Source organism: Thalassophryne amazonica, chromosome 19 (genome assembly GCF_902500255.1).
Source record: "Thalassophryne amazonica chromosome 19, fThaAma1.1, whole genome shotgun sequence".
NCBI classification, from domain to species: Eukaryota; Metazoa; Chordata; class Actinopteri; order Batrachoidiformes; family Batrachoididae; genus Thalassophryne; species Thalassophryne amazonica.
This window is the reverse complement of record NC_047121.1, coordinates 62,776,452-62,798,465: the sequence shown is the minus strand read 5'-3', so window position 1 is coordinate 62,798,465 and position 22,014 is coordinate 62,776,452. Positions and strand designations below refer to the sequence as shown.

Below are 22,014 nucleotides of genomic sequence, written 5' to 3'. Positions count from 1 at the left end.
CATATTTTGCAGCTTTTTCTTTTTTTATGTCTCACCTGGTGTTTTATATGTAACTGTGATCCACATTTAACCAAGACAAATGTCTAAAATTTTCTTGGCAGTTGCAGTAGTATTTCTGACAAGCATAATACCACCTTGACTCACCCACACAACTCACGGAGGCAGTGTGCACCAATGCACTTTTCAAGTAGCATAATTAAATTCTAGTATTATATTGGAATAGATGGTAGACAAAATGTGAATGAATGATGCGAGCCCAAAGAGCAAACTGGCTTGCAAAAAAAAAAAATCAATAAATTCAAAAATTGCAGGAACAACTTTGTGGTTTTCCTTTAGGTATTGTTGCCTTTGACCCTTTTGACTTGTGAATATAAAGGAGGATGTCGGACACGTTATGTGCAAAGCTCTCCTCCTGTTACTCTCTACGGCTCCTATTGTAACGGCACACAATAGCTGTCTGGGAGATTCAATGAATTAGTAAACAGGTGCAGATAATGACTCTCCCTTGTGTTGTTGATAAAAATGTGTTTTGACAAAGCACAGTTTTGAGGTATACTTTTTCTAACTTATATGCTTAATTATTAAGCAAAGCCCAAAAGCTGGATGTGTACAGCTTTCACTGTGAAGTAGAAGCCTGGGCTTGAACAAGTTGGCGTGTCAGTCCTGACATGTCTCCATCCAGTCCATTAAACAGATAACACACTCATTGCCTGTAGCTGAAATCTTTCAAAGTACGCCTGACTTCACCCGGTTTCAAATTCTTTACATCCAATCCAGTGCTGACACGCTGCCACTCTCTGCTACATCTTGGTATGGATGAGCGGCGCTGAAGCACAAACAGCCAACATTCCAAAACAAAGACAGAGTTATGCAATCACACTCACATGGGCCAGCGTGGGTGAAAGCAGCAGTTAGCACCTAGCTGGCCCCGGGCCATTTACTCCCTCTAATGCTCTGGACTGGCAAAACAAACCCTGATTGTTATTCATATCTCAGCAGCAAGTAACAACACGCCAGGGGAGATCATCACTGGGTGACGGAAACATTTATTTTTTGTAACGACCTTAATTTCCATCACAATATGTCATTTAGTCATATGAATAACTGAAAGAAAGGATTTTCTTTGTTCCCCTCCATGTTATGACGTCACTAACCGAACTAGAAGTCAGCACGGTGACACAGTCAGTAATGCTTCACATCACACTCTTGCTTCACATCAGGAAGGTTCTGGGTTGAAGCTCACCAAAGGCTATTTTCTTTGGACACCTGAAGTTCCATCAAGAAGGACACCTGGCGTAAAAGATGTACCAATCGAGATACCAGTGCACACTGGATCCACTGGAGCAACATGGAAGCAACCACAAGTAGGATGCAGATGAATTCTGAAGAATGTCTAAGTATCTCCAGCACCCAACAGCAGCTTATGTGATTGTTTGCACATAAATTGTGTACAGTACACATCACGAATAGTGAAAGGTTGGTTAAATTTTGGGATAGATCCAGCCCGACTGAAAACCTTTTCTTTCCTCATACTGAAATAATATGTCTTAGACAACCAAAGAGGAATACAATTCCCTGCACAAATACTGAGAAACCAAAGTTTACAGCCACAAGTCTGTCTGTTGGGGAAGGTAATAACAGTTGACCACGATAATAACCCCGGCAGAGGTATCAAAGTTTACCCTTCTATGTTCTATAGTTAGAGATCAGCTATAATCCACCAGTTCTGGATATAATTCATCAATACAAACACATAATCCACCAAGTTCTGGATATAATCATCAACACAAACACATAATCCACCAAGTTCTGGATATAATCATCAACACAAACACAAATCCCATTACCTCCAACAACACACCAAAATACAAGTGTTTAATTAAAATAAATACATCTATAACTTACCTTCTGACTTCCCTGAAAATCAACAAGCTACAGGTTGTTGCGATTGCAATGAATGTAGAACAAAAAATATATCTGGGGCAGGACCTCGTGCTACAATCCAACAGTTACTCCTTAACAGTCCTATTTTCTTGACAAGGTTTTTCCCACCAACTTCCAGAAAGACAAGTCCCACAGTGAAGATTGCAGACAAGCCCACGAAGACTTAAAGAATGGTGCCTAGATCCACAGAGTAGAACCTAAAGGCTGGGTGTGAGCGGCTTTGGGTGGGGAAACCAGAGCGTTCTTACATATTCGGTGTCTCGTGCATCTCCATTTCATCCATAAGGCAAACCAGGAGAACCAGCATTTCCCCCTCTCTTATTCAAAAACACTTCCCGCTATTAAACAAAGCTGCTAAAGCTTTAAGGCAAATACGAGGTTGAACACAAGAGTCCACTAGCTGATGCGTTGAATGACCTCACTGAGACAAAAAAAAAAAGCAAAGGGGCTTGAATAAAGGACCCGGAATCTGATTCTGGTGTGAGTGGAGAGACGAATCCCGGCTATCCGTTCCTGAGGTGGACTCTGCGAGCTCTGAGGGACTTGGCTCTCAAAAAATCCTACCCACTTACAGGAACGTCCGGTTGAAGAGAGCACTTCAAGTGCGTCGTGCTACTCTTTGAGACCACTCTGTCTCACGCTGCCCAAAGGCATAGTGGCAGCCAGCGAGCGGAGGAGAAGTGGGCGGGGGAGGGCACGGATTATACAAGAGCGTGGCGCTGTGAGTGTGCACGGGCAAGCGTGTGTAAGTGAGAATTGAGCTAGAAAAGAAAGACGAATGAGCAAGAAAGAGACAGGAAGTAGGGCGTGTGTGTGGGTGTGTGTGGTTGGTATAGAATATTGTGCAGGAGCTGAAGTGGTGATGCGTAACAATTCTAGTCCTGACTGTACGTGAAGCCATGAAGAAGAAAAGAGGCGCTGAAAAAAACAGGATAATGGTCACGCAGAAGGCTTTTCATGATCTACCACTTATGCCTCCCAGTCAAAGCTTTTGTTTTAATGCCAGCTGTCTTTCTATCTGTAACTGCCAGGGCTTGCATGAGCCATCTGCACGCAGTCCACAATGTTGACAGGGCCTTTGTTGCATGGCTGTAGTACCTGTTTGGAGCCCTTGAGCCCAGATGATGGACGTATGTTTTGCCCCTCGTGTCTTGGGATTGGACACCTGAGGGAAGCCCTGACTGGCGATGCCTGCGTTAATTGTACCAGCATGCCACTGGCAGAGAGATCTGCTAGACTTGCGGCATTGGAAAGTGGAATGTCTAGTGTGACTTTGGCCTCCAGCCCCAGGAAGGAACCAAAGCGCCATAAACGCCCACATGCAGGAACCCCTTCTGCTAAGAAGGTTACTCATGACTATGCTTTGGCTGAAAAGATCGAAACGTTGACTTCTGAGTTTGCTCAGATTAAGTCCTTGCTTCTGAATCTACAGCCTAGGGATGCCGTGAGAGTTCCTGTTGTCCTAATGAGGCTGATCAGACCAATGTAGTTACTCAGCAGGAGGAAGATGTCATGTCTATTGCTGCGACTGATTCCTTGTACATGACAAGTGATATAAACTGTGTGAAGGATCAGGATGAGATGGGTGTTTTCTTCAAGCCATTCATTAGTTGGCTCTCCACACATCTGAGGCAGAGTCCCTGCCGCAAACCGGACCTGGACTCTCCTTTGTCAAGCAAGCTGTTCAGTGGATTTACCAGGCTTGGGATCGACAATCCCCCTCGGAAACCACCGCTTCAAGTGCCTTTTTCAAAGTCACTCAGAAGCCTGGAGTTCAACGTTCCAGTTTCACAGCCATATATCGAGGAGCTCCACCGATGTTGGGCGGACCCCAAATCATTGACCCATCTATCACAGGAATGCAGAAGCCATTAGCTCTATGTGTGATTCGGCGCAGTATGGTCTGAACCATATGCCCGCCGTTGACAGCATTATTGCGAACCTGGTTGTGGCTCCGGCTGATGCTGCTTCGTGCATTACCCGGATGCCGCTGCCCACGACCTCAGTGTAGGGTCACTGATGACCCCCTCACCAAAAGCTATGACATAGCTGCTCGCATCGGTCGCCTAGGCAACTCACTGTCCCATTTAGCGCCTTGCCCTCTCAAAGTCTTTGAGGGATGTAGAGGTTGATGACGCTACGCAAAGTCTTAGTGATGCCTCACTCCAACCTTTGGCTTATATTGCCAGAAGAGGTTGGGCAGACTGGGATGTCAACCCTTAACCATACACTAGACGTCAGATGTGGCTTGCGCAGTCCCCCCCTGTCCGAATCCTGCAGAGGCACACTCCGTTCACTGCTGGCTCTTCCAGGCCAAGTGTAGGACTGCGGCTCCAACAAACTTGGAGCGTGCTGTGAGGCTAGTAATCTCGGCGACAGTTTGGTTGACCTACACCGGTCCTTCCAGACCTCAGCCAGTCAGATGTGCTACAGCTTTCTCACTCTACATCCAGGCTTCCGCCGACTCCCAGAGGTGCACGTGCTATTCGCAGTTGAGGGCCAAGCTCTCCCAGCGGCCTGACCTTTCGGGAGCCTATGGGCAGACCCCCCCGAGAACTGAACGGTTTCACAGAGCTTCCAGTAATCACACCCAGAGGTCCTCAGGGATGCGAGGCAGAGGTGGTCGGGTCTGACTGCCAACGTTTGCCCCCCAGCCGTTTTTCACGAAATCATCTCAGCCACTGGGGGGCTCAAGTTCAAGACCCATGGGTCATTTCAACCTTGTTCGAGGGTTACAGAATTCAGTTCAGATGTTGTCCTCCAAAGTTCAATGGGGTGAGGATGACTGTTGTTTCCGACTTGGTGCAGTCTGCCGCCCTACAACGGGAGATTTTGGAACTCCTGGAGAAGGGGGCCATAGAGCCAGTTCACAGTTCAGACCAGCTCAGGGGGTTCTACTCAATTTACTTCCTTGTTCCAAAGAAGGATGGCGGCTTTCGTCCTATCTTCGATATCCGACGTCTGAATCGTTATATCAAAGTGCTGCAGTTTCACATGCTCTGCACAGTAGACGTCCTTCAAAGTATCACACCAGGAGACTGGTTCACAAGTGTCGACTTAAAGGACGTCTATTTCCATGTGCCAGTGGCGCCTCATCACAGGCAGTTTCTCTACATTGATGGCCGGTCAGTGAGTTCACTCTTAGTGTGTAGTTTTTTGAAAGGTGCTCTATGTTTGCGGCCTCCAAGGCTTGTACGTGTACCTTCATGGGACCTTCCTCTAGTCCTGGAGGGTTTAAGCCTATCCCCTTTCGAACCAGTTGAAAGTGCTGATCTTAAATGGGTGTCAGTGAAGACTGCCTTTCTACTTGCACCATCTTCAGCTAAGTGGGTGGGAGAGCTCCATGCCCTATCAGTAGCTGGGGACTGTTTGCGATGGAATTCTGACGGATCTGGGGTTACGCTGTGGCCTAATCCATCCATTTTACCCAAGAGAATTTCAACCTTTCATGTTAACCAGCCAGTTTCCTTGTGTATGCCCCGCATTCTGATCCAGGATTATCTGTTTCAGGTTCCCTGTGTCCTGTCCGAATGCTGAAGCAGTACATTAGTGCGACTGCCAGGATCTGAAAAACGGATGCCCTGTTTGTGTGTTACGGTGATCACAAAAGAGGCTGTGCTGTCTCAAAGCAGCGACTCTCACATTGGGTCGTGGATGCCATTTTACAAGTATACAAGTCCAGAGGTCTTCAGCCTCCTAAGGTTACATGCTATTCCACCAGAGGGGTGTCCACCTCCTGGGCTGCACTGAGAGGTGTCCCTTTGACTGATATTTGTGCTGCTGCTATGTGGGCTTCGTCCTGTACCTTCGCCCGCTATTACAGACTGAATGTGGCTGCTCTTCCTGCGGTGACTTCGGCGGTGTTGTCTGCCTCCACTCCCCACTGCTGATGCGAGGTGAGTGTGACTCTTCATGACCTTGTTGGTATTAAGTCATCCAGGTGCTAAAGCACCGCCCTCTGGCGATTAGGAGGAATGAAATAGAACGAGAGTTACGAATGTAACTACGGTTCTATGAATTCCGGATGACCGCCAGAGGTGCTTGTCACTCAGAGTCTTGCGAGTTCATTCCGAAAAGAAGCCAGCGCTGGGTGCGTCTGGTATATAAAGACAACCAGTGACGTCACCCAGGTCACATTCAATGGTGTGACTTTGTTGGTATATATTCTCGACCTCTGTGCTGCGCACATGTAGTTATCCAGGTGCTAAAGCACCGCCCTCTGGCGGTCATCCGGAATTCATAGAACCATAGTTACATTCGTAACTCTCGATTTAATTAAAATACCTTAATTCTACATGTGATTTAAAATTTTGGTTAAAACGTTTTGAACGGCCCAGATCCTGTGTTTATTTTCCTGTGAAAAATAAAATCTACATCCTTCAGAGCCCTGAATAACCATCATATCGATTACGGAAAGAATCATCGTGAGATAGAGAGCTGCGAATTGTACCTTTCTTCAGGCTGGGCCCACAGTGGTGAGGAGTCCACTGAGCTCTGCTTAAAAACAACAACCTTTCCAGACTTTTGTTGAGCGATTTGCTCATTCCGAATGACTCTGTACCCAAAGCAGCCAATCAAAGGCTGCTTGGTTGCTAGGTCACGCTGGGTTGCCAAATGGCGCCAAAACTGACCAAAAGTAAAAGCAGCTTAAGTCTAGCTGAGTTATTTTTCTCTGACTTTATCTTTACCATCAAATAAGCAGAAGCCGTTATTGTCACTGAACATTCATGGATACATTCAATGAAATTTCTCCTCTGCATTTAACCTATTAATGACAGTTAAACACAATCCAACCACTAGGAGCAGTTGGCAGCCACAGTCCGGCACCTGGGGGTGTTTGATGGTAAGATGAAAGTGAAGTGCCCGGAAGAAACCCACACAGACACGCAGAGGACATGAAAACTCCACACAGAAAGGAACTGGGTATGTATTAGCAGTAGCAGTAGTAGTAGCAATAATAACAGTAATAATACTAATACACCAACCTGTAACATGTGCTGTCAGAGCAGGGGTGTGCACACGGACAATGATAAAGACGTGCTGAAAGTGAGAGCGAACAGCCTTGGGGGTGAAAGGGTGAGCACCAGGCTCCTGGAACACGATGGTGACGATATCGTTCCCTATGTGGCGTTTCCTCAGCAACTAATCATTAGAAAACAATATTTTTCAAAAAACATAACTTAAAATATGACAGAAAGGACATAAAAAAGAGGCAAGACTGTGCATTTCCTAGAAATCGGCATGCAAATCAAGTACAATATCTGATCAATGACACTCCTGTAAGACTTTCTTTGAAATCCATTGTTCCCAAACAAAAGAAGTGTAAACTGGACGTCCATACTCAACCTGTTTTTATTGTTGGGCGTGTAAGGCAACAGTGTCGACACGTGGAACATGATCTCATAGTCCTTGTATGTTGTGTACAGCGAATGCGTGCCTGTGGAATCCGCTGCAGGAAAAATACCAATACAAAGGTGAGAACAAAAAAAGAGCCCAATCCGTCTCTGTCAGACGTGCATTCTGTGCAAGTCAGGATGCAATTTCACACAGCCAAAACAAAGAGCCAACAATGGGACAGTAACGGCTGAACTGTCAAAACCAGTGCTCAGAGCTATTTCAACACATAGGCAGTTACTTTGATAACAAAAATATTTACAGGTGTTTGACTCATGCACGGAGCTCAGCAGAAGGGGAGGGGGAGGCACAGATCACTTCCGATCGTGGCCTGTGACACTGCTGTACCACCCACCCCGAGTAACCATGACTGTTTTTACTTTGCACTTCTAATTTTTACAACTCCCCCTAAAGGATATTTGGTAACTGCTAAGGGGAGCTTGGACCCACAGTTTGGGAAACAATAATGTAAGCGGTGTCCTCTTCATTTGATATTAGAATTGAGAACAGTGAGAAATGTTTACAAATGGCAGAGATGAGGCCGTAACTAGTTACTTCATTCAATCAACAGAACCATTTGTTGATTTAGATGAGTACTGCAAAACATTTAAGCAAACACACAACATCCATGACTCAATTTGATCATTATACTCACATAAAGTGAGGAAGGAATAATAATAATAACAATAATAATAATAATCTAATTTAGCTGTTGACCACTTAAATGGGGAAGCAACCACAACAACAATTCCAGAGAATTTCCTGTTATGACCAGAAGACACCAAAAGAAAACAGAGAAAGACAATGCGGCTCGCTGCGTTTTTTTTGGTCACTGTAACAAAAGATTACATTGATTGTGTCACAAATCTGACCAGAAAAAAAGTTGTAGCAAGAAGAAATGTTTGACTAGTGAGATAAAGGAGCAAAGTTCAAGTGCCATAAAACACAAACACAAACCAGGGACATATAAAATTCTACCAAGAACCAGCAATAAAAGTCAAACTCTCACTTCATTACTGAAACTAGCTTCAAGACTACAGCGACGAAAGGTCATAAAAGCTCACAATCTAATACCAGAGTCCTCCAACATTTACATTTATGCTGCAAGTTACCAATTGAACAAACGGTTCAAACAATATACTGCACTGTGCAAGAAAATGCTCCAAAAAATCCTGAAATGCTTCTAAATGTATCCTAAACATTTTATAGCAAACAGCACTGAGCAGTAAAGACAAAGCAATGCAAATATCTTCATGCAAAACTTCAAAGTAGTCAGTTTTTTTTTTTATTTACTGTAATCTTGAACAGTCCTGAGATTTTAGTACAAGTATTTACTGATGTATAAGATGCAGTGGAATTGAATGCACAACCATACACATAGCCAATGAAAGAACATGAAAATACATTAATAATTCTCTCTTTGTATTAAGGTAGCTAATAGTTATTATGTATAATGCACACCTAATATATAGGTTTTATAAATTGAGGAGAAAAAGTGCATCGTTGCACTAATATTTGTGGCAGCCACAGACTGAAACCTCCATGTTGCAGAAAGATCATCTGAAGGTCTCTGTCAGTACTTTCTAGGGAAAAGCTGAACCCCCCCCCCCCCCAAAAATAGGGCCAGATTCAGAAAATGTTTGTTTTTCTTTAAGTGAGTGTGTCTGTGTACGGGTTCATGTGTGGGAGGCGTTACTTTTGGTGTCCAGCTGGGCTCTGTACTTGCTGAAGCCCTTTAGGCGGACCTTCACAGCTAAGTTAGCTACTGTTATAATTATAGCGTCGGGCGTTAATGCACAGCTAAGTTAGCTACTGATGTAATTATTACAGTAGCAGGTGTTAATGCACAGCTAAGTTTACTGTTGTAATTCTTACAGTATTGGGTGTTAATGCACAGCTAAGTTAGCTACTGTTATAATTATTACAGTAGCAGGTGTTAATGCACAGCTAAGTTAGCTTTAGCCACTGTTATAGTTATTACAGTAGTGGGCATTAATGCACAACTAAGTTTACTGTTGTAATTGTTACAGTATTGGGTGTTAATGCACAGCTAAGTTAGCTACTGATGTAATTATTACAGTAGCAGGTGTTAATGCACAGCTAAGTTTACTGTTGTAATTCTTACAGTATTGGGTGTTAATGCACAGCTTAGTTAGCTACTGTTATAATTATTACAGTAGCAGGTGTTAATGCACAGCTAAGTTAGCTTTAGCCACTGTTATAGTTATTACAGTAGTGGGCATTAATGCACAACTAAGTTTACTGTTGTAATTGTTACAGTATTGGGTGTTAATGCACAGCTAAGTTAGCTACTGTTATATTTATTACAGTAGCAGGTGTTAATGCAAAGTTACAGTTATTACAGTAGTGGCCATTAATGTAATAATTGTTACAGTATCGGGCGCTAATGCACAGCTAACCTGCCTACCTTTACCATAAATGCTAATATTGTCATCAGTTCCTTGAATATAACAATGCGTTTACAAATTCATAGTCAAGTCAGTCACTTTCCAAATACTTATTACAGCAGAGGTGAAATGCAGCTATTATAATAAATGTTCATATATATTATATATATATGAGCCTGTTTATAATCACTTTCCTAATTATTTATTATTACTGCAACACAGCACTAACTGTGGCTACACTATCTGTGGTTAGCTTTTTCCTTAATACGGCCCATCAGTCATCAAATGCACCACACCGGCGCAGCAACGGTTGTACGCTGCACATGGGAAAATCCAATAATTCCCAGGAAACTGTCACTGTAAAGTGCTTTAATTCCTGCAGTGTTCAATGGACGTGGATGTAATTAACCTCAAGTTAAAGCATTTCGCACTACAAAGTCATGCGCTGTGACGTACAGCTAAAACAACACAATCCGGGTGGGTCAAAGTGGATATATAAAGGCGGAGGTGGGAAAATAACTTTTTATTCTCTATTTACAGGAAAATCTGAATAAGTGACACTGAAGTGTGTCAACATCTGTCTTTATGGCACCCATATTTAGACTATATACAACCCCTGGCAAAAATTATGGAATCACCGGCCTCAGAGGATGTTCATTCAGTTGTTTAATTTTGTAGAAAAAAAGCAGATCACAGACATGACACAAAACTAAAGTAATTTCAAATGGCAACTTTCTGGCTTTAAGAAACACTATAAGAAATCAAGAAAAAAAGATTGTGGCAGTCAGTAACGGTTACTTTTTTAGACCAAGCAGAGGAAAAAAATATGGAATCACTCAATTCTGAGGAAAAAATTATGGAATCACCCTGTAAATTTTCATCCCCCAAATTAACACCTGCATCAAATCAGATCTGCTCATTAACATTGACCCTATGTGTCTTTTTGCAAGGAATGTTTTTGCAGTTTTTGCTCTATGGCAAGATGCATTATCATCTTGAGAAATGATTTCATCATCCCCAAACATCCTTTCAATTGTCCAAAATATCAACATAAACTTGTGCATTTATTGATGATGTAATGACAGCCATCTCCCCAGTGCCTTTACCTGACATGCAGCCCCATATCATCAATGACTGTGGAAATTTACATGTTCTCTTCAGGCAGTCATCTTTATAAATCTCATTGGAAAGGCACCAAACAAAAGTTCCAGCATCATCACCTTGCCCAATGCAGATTCGAGATTCATCACTGAATATGACTTTCATCCAGTCATCCACAGTCCACAATTGCTTTTCCTGACTGTGAACAACCAACATCTTTTGCAACATTGCGTGATGATTTACTCTCTTTTAAGAGTTTGATAATCCTCTCCTTTGTTTCAATTGACATCTCTCATGTTGGAGCCATGATTCATGTCAGTCCATTTGGTGCAACAGCTCTCCAAGGTGTGTTCACTCCTTTTTAGATGCAGACTAACGAGCAGATCTGATATGATGCAGGTGTTAGTTTTGGGGATGAAAATTTACAGGGTGATTCCATAAGTTTTTCCTCAGAATTGAGTGATTCCATAATTTTTTCCTCTGCTTGGTCTAAAAAATTAACTGTTACTGACTGCCACAATCTTTTTTTCTTGATTTCTTATAGTGTTTCTTAAAGCCAGAAAGTTGCCATTTGAAATGACTTTAGTTTTGTGTCATGTCTGTGATCTGCTTTTTTTCTACAAAATTAAACAACTGAATGAACATCCTCCGAGGCCGGTGATTCCATAATTTTTGCCAGGGGTTGTGTGTATATATATATATATATCTATATATATATATATATATATATATACACACACAGACTATTTACCAGCTCTGTAACCAGTAGTCCTTTACAAGGTTTACTTTTGATAATCATCCAGAAATCAAAGGTTTGATACATTTTGTACAATCTCTCGCACAGACGACACAGACAGGCACTTGACTGTACAGTGTTTCCAGCGTGTGCTCGCCCACAGACTCTGTGCACATCTACAAACCCACAAGGACAAAGTTTAGTGGTTTTTTTTAACTTTGGGTTTTTAAGGACAACAGCTTTGATGCACGCTCACGGAATCTGTTTACCAACTCTTACACAGGATTGTTTTTTTAATTAAATAATGTTGGAAAGGTTACTTCGAGGTGCTGATTGGGGACTTTACGTCACGTCTCCACCATGCAGAGACAAACACTCAGCCACAACGAAGGAACACATGCTAATGCTCGTTCCTCCAACAGTCAGTCACTCGTTGAAGACGGCAGTTAACATCAATGGTGTGTAAAACGGCCAAAATGAAAACCGCTCATGTTGCGAGTTCTCACGAGCACGTCTTAGCGGACCCTGAAGGCCACGTTGTAGCCGTCGATGGTCAGTCAGTAGCTCCGTCAGTTCATGTCAATGGTGTTGAAGACCCACTCGGTGAACTTCTTGAGCTTAGCGGAGGCGCTGTAGGATTCCTCCAGGAGGCGCTGGTTGTCCTCTCGTAGGCTCTGGATCTGCGCCTGCAGAGACACCTTGGCATCCTTCTCCTGGTGGAGACAAAGATGCACACGTTGAAGTATGCATGCTACCAGATCACTGATCCATGTACTTCCCTTCTAATTACTTAAAGGTTTTGTTATGATAACTCTACTTTAGTTCCAATTCAGGAGTCTGTTTTTGTTGCTCTTCTGTTTGTAAAGAAACTCTTGTGCCATCTGTAAAAACCTTGTAACTGTTAGAATGGCCTAAGCAGTGGGTCACCCCTCTGGGTCTAGTCTGCTCAAGGTTTCTTCCTCATTATCACCAGAGGGAGCCTTAAGGCAGCTTTGTTGTGATTTGGCACTCTACAAATAAAAAATGTTGATGGCTGTCAACATCCCTGACCGATGAAGAAATCAACACATTTCTGCAAGTTATAGTTGTTGTCAACCGCAAAAGAAAAGGCACGTGAGAACGCTATCTGTTTCAAAGCAGCTGAAAAAAATGATCAAAGTACAGTAGTGTTCAGAATAATAGTAGTGGTATGTGACTAAAAAGATTAATCCAGGTTTTGAGTATATTTCTTATTGTTACATGGGAAACAAGGTACCAGTAGAGTCAGTAGATTTTCACAAATCCAACAAGACCAAGCATTCATGATATGCACACTCTTAAGGCTATGAAATTGGGCTATTAGTAAAAAAAGTAGAAAAGGGGGTGTTCACAATAATAGTAGTGTGGCATTCAGTCAGTGAGTTCGTCAATTTTGTGGAAAAAAACAGGTGTGAATCAGGTGTCCCCTATTTAAGGATGAAGCCAGCACCTGCTGAACATGCTTTTCTCTTTGAAAGCCTGAGGAAAATGGGACGATCAAGACATTGCTCAGAAGAACAGCGTAGTTTGATTAAAAAGTGGAAGAAAACGGAAAACAACCATCAAAATGGATAGAAGAATAACCAGAATGGCAAAGGCTCACCCACTGATCAGCTCCAGGATGATCAAAGACAGTCTGGAGTTACCTGTAAGTGCTGTGACAGAAGACGCCTGTGTGAAGCGAATTTATTTGCAAGAATCCCCGCAAAGTCCTCTGTTAAATAAAAGATGTGCAGAAGAGGTTACAATTTGCCAAAGAACACATCAACTGGCCTAAAGAGAAATGGAGGAATATTTTGTGGACTGATGAAAAATTGTTCTTTTTGGGTCCAAGGGCCGCAGACAGTTTGTGAGACGACCCCCAAACTCTGAATTCAAGCCACAGTTCACAGTGAAGACAGTGAAGCATGGTGGTGCAAGCATCATGATATGGGCATGTTTCTCCTACTATGGTGTTGGGCCTATATATCGCATACCAGGTATCATGGATCAGTTTGGATATGTCAAAATACTTGAAGAGGTCATTGCCTTATGCTGAAGAGGACATGCCCTTGAAATGGGTGTTTCAACAAGACATGACCCCAAGCACACTAGTAAACGAGCAAAATCTTGGTTCCAAACCAACAAAATTAATGCCTCGCAGATGTGAAGAAATCATGAAAAACTGTGGTTATACAACTAAATACTAGTTTAGTGATTCACAGGATTGCTAAAAAAGCAGTTTGAACATAATAGTTTTGAGTTTGTAGTGTCAACAGCAGATGCTACTATTATTGTGAACACCCCCTTTTCTACTTTTTTTTTTTTACTAATAGCCCAATTTCATAGCCTTAAGAGTGTGCATATCGTGAATGCTTGGTCTTGTTGGATTTGTGAGAATCTACTGAATCTACTGGTACCTTGTTTCCCATGTAACAATAAGAAATATACTCAAAACCTGGATTAATCTTTTTAGTCACATAACACTACTATTATTTTGAACACTAGTGTAGGTCCATCTGCTAATCATCATGACAGTGTACAGCTGGTAAAATAAGCATTTAACATGTCACTATTTTTCTCAGTAAATATATTTCTAAAGGTTGACATTTTCACCAGATGTCAATAACAACTCACATAATCATTACATGCAAAGAAAACAAAACAAATAAGTTATCTATACTATAATTGATAATTGATGCGGAAACAGAGGAACGCTCTGTTCCCGCATCACACTGCAACGGCTTATCTGATTGCTTTGTTCTGTGTTGTCTATCTAGATACTGGTGTAACATGGATTGGGGGGGGGGATTTTTTGCATCCCTCACATATGTATATGGCGTTCGATACCACAGCACATCCGTAATGTATTTTCCACACCTTATGGTATAATCTTTTTCCAAAATGAATAAAATTTATTTTTTTCCAAAAAAATTCTTCACACAATACCCCATAATAACAAGTTTTTTTGTTTTGGAAAAAAAAAAAAAAAAAAATCACATGCACATAAGTATTCACAGCCTTTGTCACGAATCTTAAAGTTGAGCTCAGATGCATCCTGTTTCTACTGATCATCCTTGAGCTGTTTCTACAGCTTAATTGGAGTCCACCTGGTGTAAATTCAGTTGATTGGACATGATTTGGAAAGACACACACCTGTCCACATATAAGGTCCCACAGTTGACAGTGCATGTCAGAGTACAAACCAAACATGAAGTCAAAGGAATTGTCTGTAGACATCTGAGACAGGATTGTCTCGAGGCACAAATCTGTGGAAAAGTACAAAAACATTTCTGCTGCTTTGAAGGTCCCAATGAACAGCGTGGCCTCCGTCATCTGTAAATGGAAGAAGTATGGATCCACCACGCCTCTTCCTAGAACTGACTGCCTGTCTGAGCGATCGGGGGAGAAGGGCCTTAGTCAGGGAGGTGATCAAGAACCCAATGGTCACTCTGTCAGAGTGACCATCTAGAAGACCCAGAATCTAGAAGAATCTAGAATCCAGACCCACCTTCTAGAAGAATGACTATCTCTGCAGCGATCCACCAATCAGGCCTGTATGGTAGAGTGGCCAGATGGAAGCCTGAGTAAAAGGCACATGGCAGCCATCTGGATTTTGCCAAAAGGAACCTGGAGGACTCACAGACCATGAGAAACAAAATTCTCTGGTCTGATGAGACAAAGATTGAACTCTTTGTTGTGAATGCCAGGCATCATGTTTGAAGGAAACCAGGCACCATCCCTACAGAGAAGCATGGTGGTGGCAGCATCATGCTGTGTGGATGTTTTTCAGCCGCAGTAACTGGGAAACTAGTCAGGATTGAGGGAAAAATGAATGCAGCAATGTACAGAGACATCCTGGATGAAAACCTGCTCCAGAGCGCTCTTGATCTCAGACTGGGGTGACGGTTACGGCTCATCTTTCAACAGGACAATGACCTTAAGCACACAGCCAAGATATCAAAGAAGTGGCTTCAGGACAACTCTGTGAATGTCCTTGAGTGGCCCAGTCAGAACCCAGACCAGAATCTGATCGAACATCTCTGGAGATATCTGAAAATGGCTGTGCACCGACGCTCCCCATCCAACCTGGTGGAGCTTGAGAGGTGCTGCAAAGAGGAATGGGCAAAACTGCCCCCAAAGATAGGTGCACCAAGCTTGTGCATCATATTCAAGACATGAGGCTTTAACTGCTGCCAAAGGTACACCAACAAAGTGTTGAGCAAAGAATGTGAATATGTACAGTATATACATGTGATTTCTTAGTTTTTTATTTTTTAACAAATTTGCAAACATCTCAGAAAAACTTTTCACATTGTCATTATGGGGTGTAGTATGTAGAATTTTGACAGAGAAAAATAATTTCATCCATTTTGGAATAAGGCAGTAACACAAAAAATGTGGGAAAAAAATACAGCACTGTGGATATTTCTGGATTCACTGTACTCTTGTTTAGATTGGTGGTAGGTCCTGAGTGTACCGCACCTCTTTCTCAATGACTGCTGGGATAAGCTCTAGCCACCTGTGACCCTTAACTGGAATAAACTGGTTCAGAAAATGCATTAATAATCTAGTTAATTTGACTAGTTGTTGCATCTTCACTTCAGCTGTTGCAGTGGTGTCCCAGCAGCCAGTTCCTTTCATGTTGCAGAAGAAGGAGCAGCGCTCACATCAATCAAAGATCTGGTGCTGAACACTCACCTTCTTCAGATCCTCCTGTAACGCCTTCACCATGGACTCCAGCTGGCTCACCTTCCCCATCAGACACTCTGGAGTTTCTCTGTAAAAGCAGACACACGCTGACAGTCACTGTTCTGACTGAGGACTGTACCAGATGGAAAAACAACTACAAGAAAAATATCTGCTCATTTGTTACCGTTATCGCAGACAAAGGGCATATATCTGCCAGAACATGTTTGTGTGACCACGCCACACATCAGCACGTCATTTGCTTAGACACCCACTAACATGATAAATAGTCCAAAGTGTGGCGTTTGAGGCGTTTGTTCAAATCCCTCATTTAGACAAGAAGAAGGCAAAAAGAAGAAAGAAGCTGTTTTTGTTTTGTAATGTTTAAGCTCTCTTTTTCAACAAGCGGAAAATTCACCGTGAGCTAACCTATCTGTAGAGGCGTCTTACCTAGGTGAGGGTTGTCTCAGTGGGGGCCTGGGGCTCCGCCTGCTGTGGCCCGGTGGCGGCTTTGCTCTCAGCCATCGCACTCTCCTCCTGGGCTGCGAGGAAGACCAGCCTCTGCTCTGAAATAACAAGTTTTATGAGACCCAGTACATTTCAGCTAAGAGACGAAGATAAAGTGCCCTCTTTTGGTAAGAATGAAAATGACAGCAGGCTTCCACAGTAAAAATTAACAGCCAATCCTGAGTCTTACGATTAGGGTTGACCCATATCGGCACATGTACCTTGGGCAGATAGACGTTTGGCATCTAACCCTGATTTATGATGACAAAAATGAAATAAAAGACACTAATGTCTACCTTCGAAGGCCTTGGCGGCGTCGACCAGGTGGGCCCAGTCCAGCGGTCCACCTGCCCCAGCGTCAGGCAGCGGCATTAGCGCCGGCTCCTGCAGCTGCTGCGTTTTGCTGCCCTGCTCCGCCGCAGAGCTCTCCGGAGCCGTCAGGTCTCCTGGGGAGGTGAAACAGAAAAATAAAGAACATCGAACAACATTTGCATAAACGCATTTTGTGCAGGAGATTCAAAGCTTTGAAGCAGTCTGTGGTTATTTTAAGATGAGTGCAACCTTCACAAAACAAATCCTCCTTTTCCCACTCTTCAACAAGCAGAAAGCCCACGAGACATTGTGGATTACACAGAAAGCGCCAAATAATAAAACTTCACCCAGGGATTTGTGTGAGTGCCGTCGACTTGGCGTACGGCGAGCGGTGGGCGAGCGAGGCACGGTGGAGCAGGTGAACAGAAGGTCAGTGGGCGTGTCGCGTTCGCTGCTGCAGGAAACCTCTCGCTGGCCGCTGTAGATGCTCTCGTCTGACAACGTTCTCTGCAGGGCCCGGCGACTGGGAGGCGGACCTGGAAACGCCGGCTTTTGAGAGCAGCAAGAAGACAAAGTTAGAAATGTTTGACTTGACTACAGACCGTGTGACGTCTGTGTTACCAGCGGCGGCACACAGTACCTTCTCCTCGTCGGTGGGGGTGGAGGGCTGTCGAGCGTGATCAGCTTCTTCAGGTCTTCTTCCAGGCTGGACTTGGCACCGTGTCGCTGGGGGGACTGGGAGCCGCGAAGATTGGCCCTGAGCTGAGGCTGACCGCCCAGCAGGCCGTCACTCTGGTGTCGTCTAGAGACAGAAACAAGTCTGATTCAAATAAACACCTAAATCAAATAATATGACATTTTTATGGAAAACCAGGAAGATAAGCAGCAGCACAAAATGTAAACAATACAAGAGGTCACGTTTTAAACGATTTAAGGTGTTTAAACTCAGATGATGTGCTTGCTTGATGGACTGCATTTATATAACGCTTTTCCCTCTGCATCAGACGCTCAAAGCGCTTTACAATAATGCCTCACATTCACCCGATGTCAGGCTGCTGCCATACAAGGTGCCCACTACACAACTAGGGGAGCAACTAGGTGATTAAGGACCTCACCTAAGGGCCCTTAGTGATTTTACAGTCAGGCTGGGATTTTAACCGAGGATTGTGATCTCAAGACCAACACTTTAACCACTAGACCAGGGGTGGCCAAGTTCGGTCCTCGAGAGCCATATTCCTGACACTCTTAGTTGTCTCCCTGCTCCAACACACCTGAATCCAATGAAAGACTCGTTAGCAGACTTAATGAGCCTTTCATTGGATTCAGGTGTGTTGGAGCAGGGAGACAACTAAGAGTGTCAGGAATGTGGCTCTCGAAGACCAAACTTGGCCACCCCTGCACTAGACCATAGGTGTCAAACTGATTCCAGAAAGGGCCAAGAGGGTGCAGGTTTTCTTTGTAGCCACCAACTCCACCAGGTGATTTCACTGATGAACTCTTCCCATCTGCTCAAAGTGATGTTCATCAGTGAAATCACGTGCTGGAGTTGGTGGCTACAAAGAAAACCTGCACCTCTTGGCCCTTTCTGGAATCAGTTTGACACCTATGCACTAGACCAGTGATTCTCAACCGGGGTGCCGCGGCACCTAGGGTGCCGTGATCGATCGTCAGGGGTGCCGTGGGCAATTAACAAATATCACCATTATATGTGCTGTAATAGTGTGGCAGATGGTGTAATGCTCTTTATTCCAGTAGATGGCAGCAAAGCACGCAGTAGCGGTGAGCCGTGTGCCGACAAGGAGGCGTGATCGCCATTTTAATACCGGGCAAGTTAGTGATTTGCGTGCATAGAAGTTCACTTAGTCTCGTCAAGAAACAGGTGGAATATGCCGGAAAGCTGCGCATGTTGGCAAAGTCACAAACGGAGGAACAGGGAGACAATATTTCCTTCCATAAGTGGTTTTAGTTATTGTTGTCACTTTGTCTGTGATATTTGGATGATAAACAGCTGTATGTCTCCTGCCGTACCTGTGTCACCCGATGACACGGATCATTAATTTCACTTATGTCTAGTTGATATTTTCCACTGCTAGACCAATGTCTAGTTAAAATTCTTGTCGTTAGTGACTAAAAATTGTTTGACAAGACTGGGGAGTTTTGTTTTTTTTTGCACCTTAAAATAATGAGATTAATGACCCGCGCTGTGCTGCCACACACACAGAGATGTGCACACACACACCGCTGATTCATGAATGAAACTCGGTCAATAAAGGATAATTATGTAAAAATAAATATATAAATATATTGTAATGGTTTTAGGAGCTGCTGCTGCGTTGAACAGCAGCAGCTCAGCCGAGCAGCGCAGCTTATCAGCGCAGATCCGTGTAACTTTCAACACTAATATTTGTGAATGTGGTGTGTCAGAGTAAGTTTAATACTTTCCTGACATAATTTAATGTAATTTAATTTTACTGGCTCGATATCCAGGACAAAATGGCATTTTAACACGTATTTTGCGAGCATTTTTCTGAGTGTGTTCAGTCACGAATCTCCATTGAAAATGCATTAACATCCGGGTACTTCATCAATATTTTGCCTGGTTAGGAGACGTCATGTCGCTGTCCATGAAGGGACGTTTTCGTTTAGTGTGCAGCATTGGGATTGCGCTCTCTAGTTCTTATATACAGCTCCATGACTATAGTATACAATGTTACGTTATATCTGTACCGCACCTGTTGCTAACGCAGTAGAGACAGTCGAGTTAGTGGTGCGTGACACGTGACAGTGGTGTGCCGCAGGATTTTGTAAATATAAAAAGGGTGCCGCGGCTCAAAAAAGGTTGAAAATCACTGCACTAGACCATCACCTCTCCTCCACAACTGTTTGAAATTTTCTGTAATCCATCCGGTAGCTGAGTATACAAAGAGCTAGCCTGCCAGTATGTAGAACAGAGGTTCAAATCCCACTCATGCTACCTGTCCGTGTCCCTAGACAAGACGTTAGGGTGCACAGTCTCAGTCCACCCAGCTGTAAATGGGTCCCAGCCTCTGCTGGGAAAGCAATCTCCATCAGAATAGCGTCCCATCCAGGGGGAACTCATAGACTCTCATTCACTTGACGTTACGGAGTCCAGAGATACTGGCACAGATGGGCATGAGGGCCAATATAGGACTTATTTGTTTAGTCGACCTCCCACAACCATCCAGCAAGTGGCAGACACGTGATATATTACATACAGTAGTGTTCAGAATAATAGTAGTACTATGTATTAAACAGTAATCCAGGTTTTGCGTATATTTCTTATTGTTACATGGGAAACAAGGTACCATGTAGATTCAGTAGATTCTCACAAATCCAACAAGACCAAGCATTCATGATATGCACACTCTTAAGGCTATGAAATTGGGCTATTAGTAAAAAAAAAAAAGTAGAAATGGGGGGTGTCACAATAATAGTGGCATTGCTGTTGACACTACAAACTCAAAACTATTATGTTCAACTGCTTTTTTAGCAATCCTGTGAATCACTAAACTAGTATTTAGTTGTATAACCACAGTTTTTCATGATTTCTTCACATCTGTGAGGCATTAATTTTGTTGGTTTGGAACCAAGATTTTGCTTGTTTACTAGTGTGCTTGGGGTCATTTGTCTTGTTGAAACACCCATTTCAAGGGCATGTCCTCTTCATCATAAGGCAACATGACCTCTTCAAGTATTTTGACATATCCAACTGATCCCTGATACCTGGAATGCGATATATAGGCCCAACACCATAGTAGGAGAAACATGCCCATATCATGATGCTTGCACCACCATGCTTCACTGTCTTCACTGAACTGTGGCTTGAATTCAGAGTTTGGGGTCGTCTCACAAACTGTCTGTAGCCTTTGGACCCAAAAGAACAATTTTACTCTCATCAGTCCACAAAATATTCCTCCATTTCTCTTTAGGCCAGTTGATGTGTTCTTTGGCAAATTGTAACCTCTTCTGCATGTCTTTTATTTAACAGAGGGACTTTGCGGGGGATTTTTGCAAATAACTTAGCTTCACACAGGCATCTTCTAACTGTCACAGCACTTACAGGTAACTCCAGACTGTCTTTGATCAACCTAGAGCTAATCAATGGGTGAGCCTTTGCCATTCTGGTTATTCTTCTATCCATTTTGATGGTTGTTTTCCATTTTCTTCCATGCGTCTGTTTTTTTTTTGTCCATTTTTAAAGCATTGGAGATCATTGTAGATGAACAGCCTATACTTTTTGCACCTGCGTATAAGTTTTCCCCTCTCCAATCAACTTTTTAATCAAACTACACTGTTCTTCTGAACAATGTCTTGAACGCTTTCAAAGAGAAAAGCATGTTCAACAGGTGCTGGCTTCATCCTTAAATAGGGGACACCTGATTCACACTTGTTTGTTCCACAAACTTGACGAACTCACTGACTGAATGTCACACTACTATATTGTGAACACCCCCTTTTCTACTTTTTTACTAATAGCCCAATTTCATAGCCTTAAGAGTGTGCATATCATGAATGCTTGGTCTTGTTGGATTTGTGAGAATCTACTGAATCTACTGGTACCTTGTTTCCCATGTAACAATAAGAAATATACTCAAAACCTGAATTAATCTTTTTAGTCACATAGCACTCCTATTATTCTAAACACTACTGTACATACATACATTTTCAGCGGTTATCTGGGATCGGGTCACGGGGGGCAGCAGCTCCAGCAGGCGACCCCAAACTTCCCTTTTCCAGGCCACATTAACCACCTCTTCCTGGGGAATCCCAAGGCGTTCCCAGGTCAGTGTGGAGATATAACCTCTCCACCTAGTCCTGGATCTAACCTGGGGTCTCCTCCCAGCTGGACATTCCTGGCGCCAGCCCAGAGGGCATCCTTACCAGATGCCCGAACCACCTCAGCTG

At 43.2% G+C, this 22,014-nt stretch overlaps 1 protein-coding gene across 1 annotated transcript in view; it reads right to left on the bottom strand.

Moving 5' to 3' along the window:
- LOC117531944 (signal-induced proliferation-associated 1-like protein 1) overlaps window positions 1–22,014 on the bottom strand; it is a 128,188-nt gene that overhangs the window by 17,485 nt on the left and 88,689 nt on the right. The window contains 11 exon segments of the mRNA XM_034195131.1: window positions 6,930–6,957; window positions 6,960–7,086; window positions 7,278–7,393; window positions 9,035–9,103; window positions 11,678–11,759; window positions 12,180–12,296; window positions 16,282–16,360; window positions 16,763–16,835; window positions 17,073–17,222; window positions 17,472–17,637; window positions 17,710–17,890. Of these exon segments, the coding sequence (XP_034051022.1) occupies window positions 6,930–6,957; window positions 6,960–7,086; window positions 7,278–7,393; window positions 9,035–9,103; window positions 11,678–11,759; window positions 12,180–12,296; window positions 16,282–16,360; window positions 16,763–16,835; window positions 17,073–17,222; window positions 17,472–17,637; window positions 17,710–17,890 (1,188 nt within the window).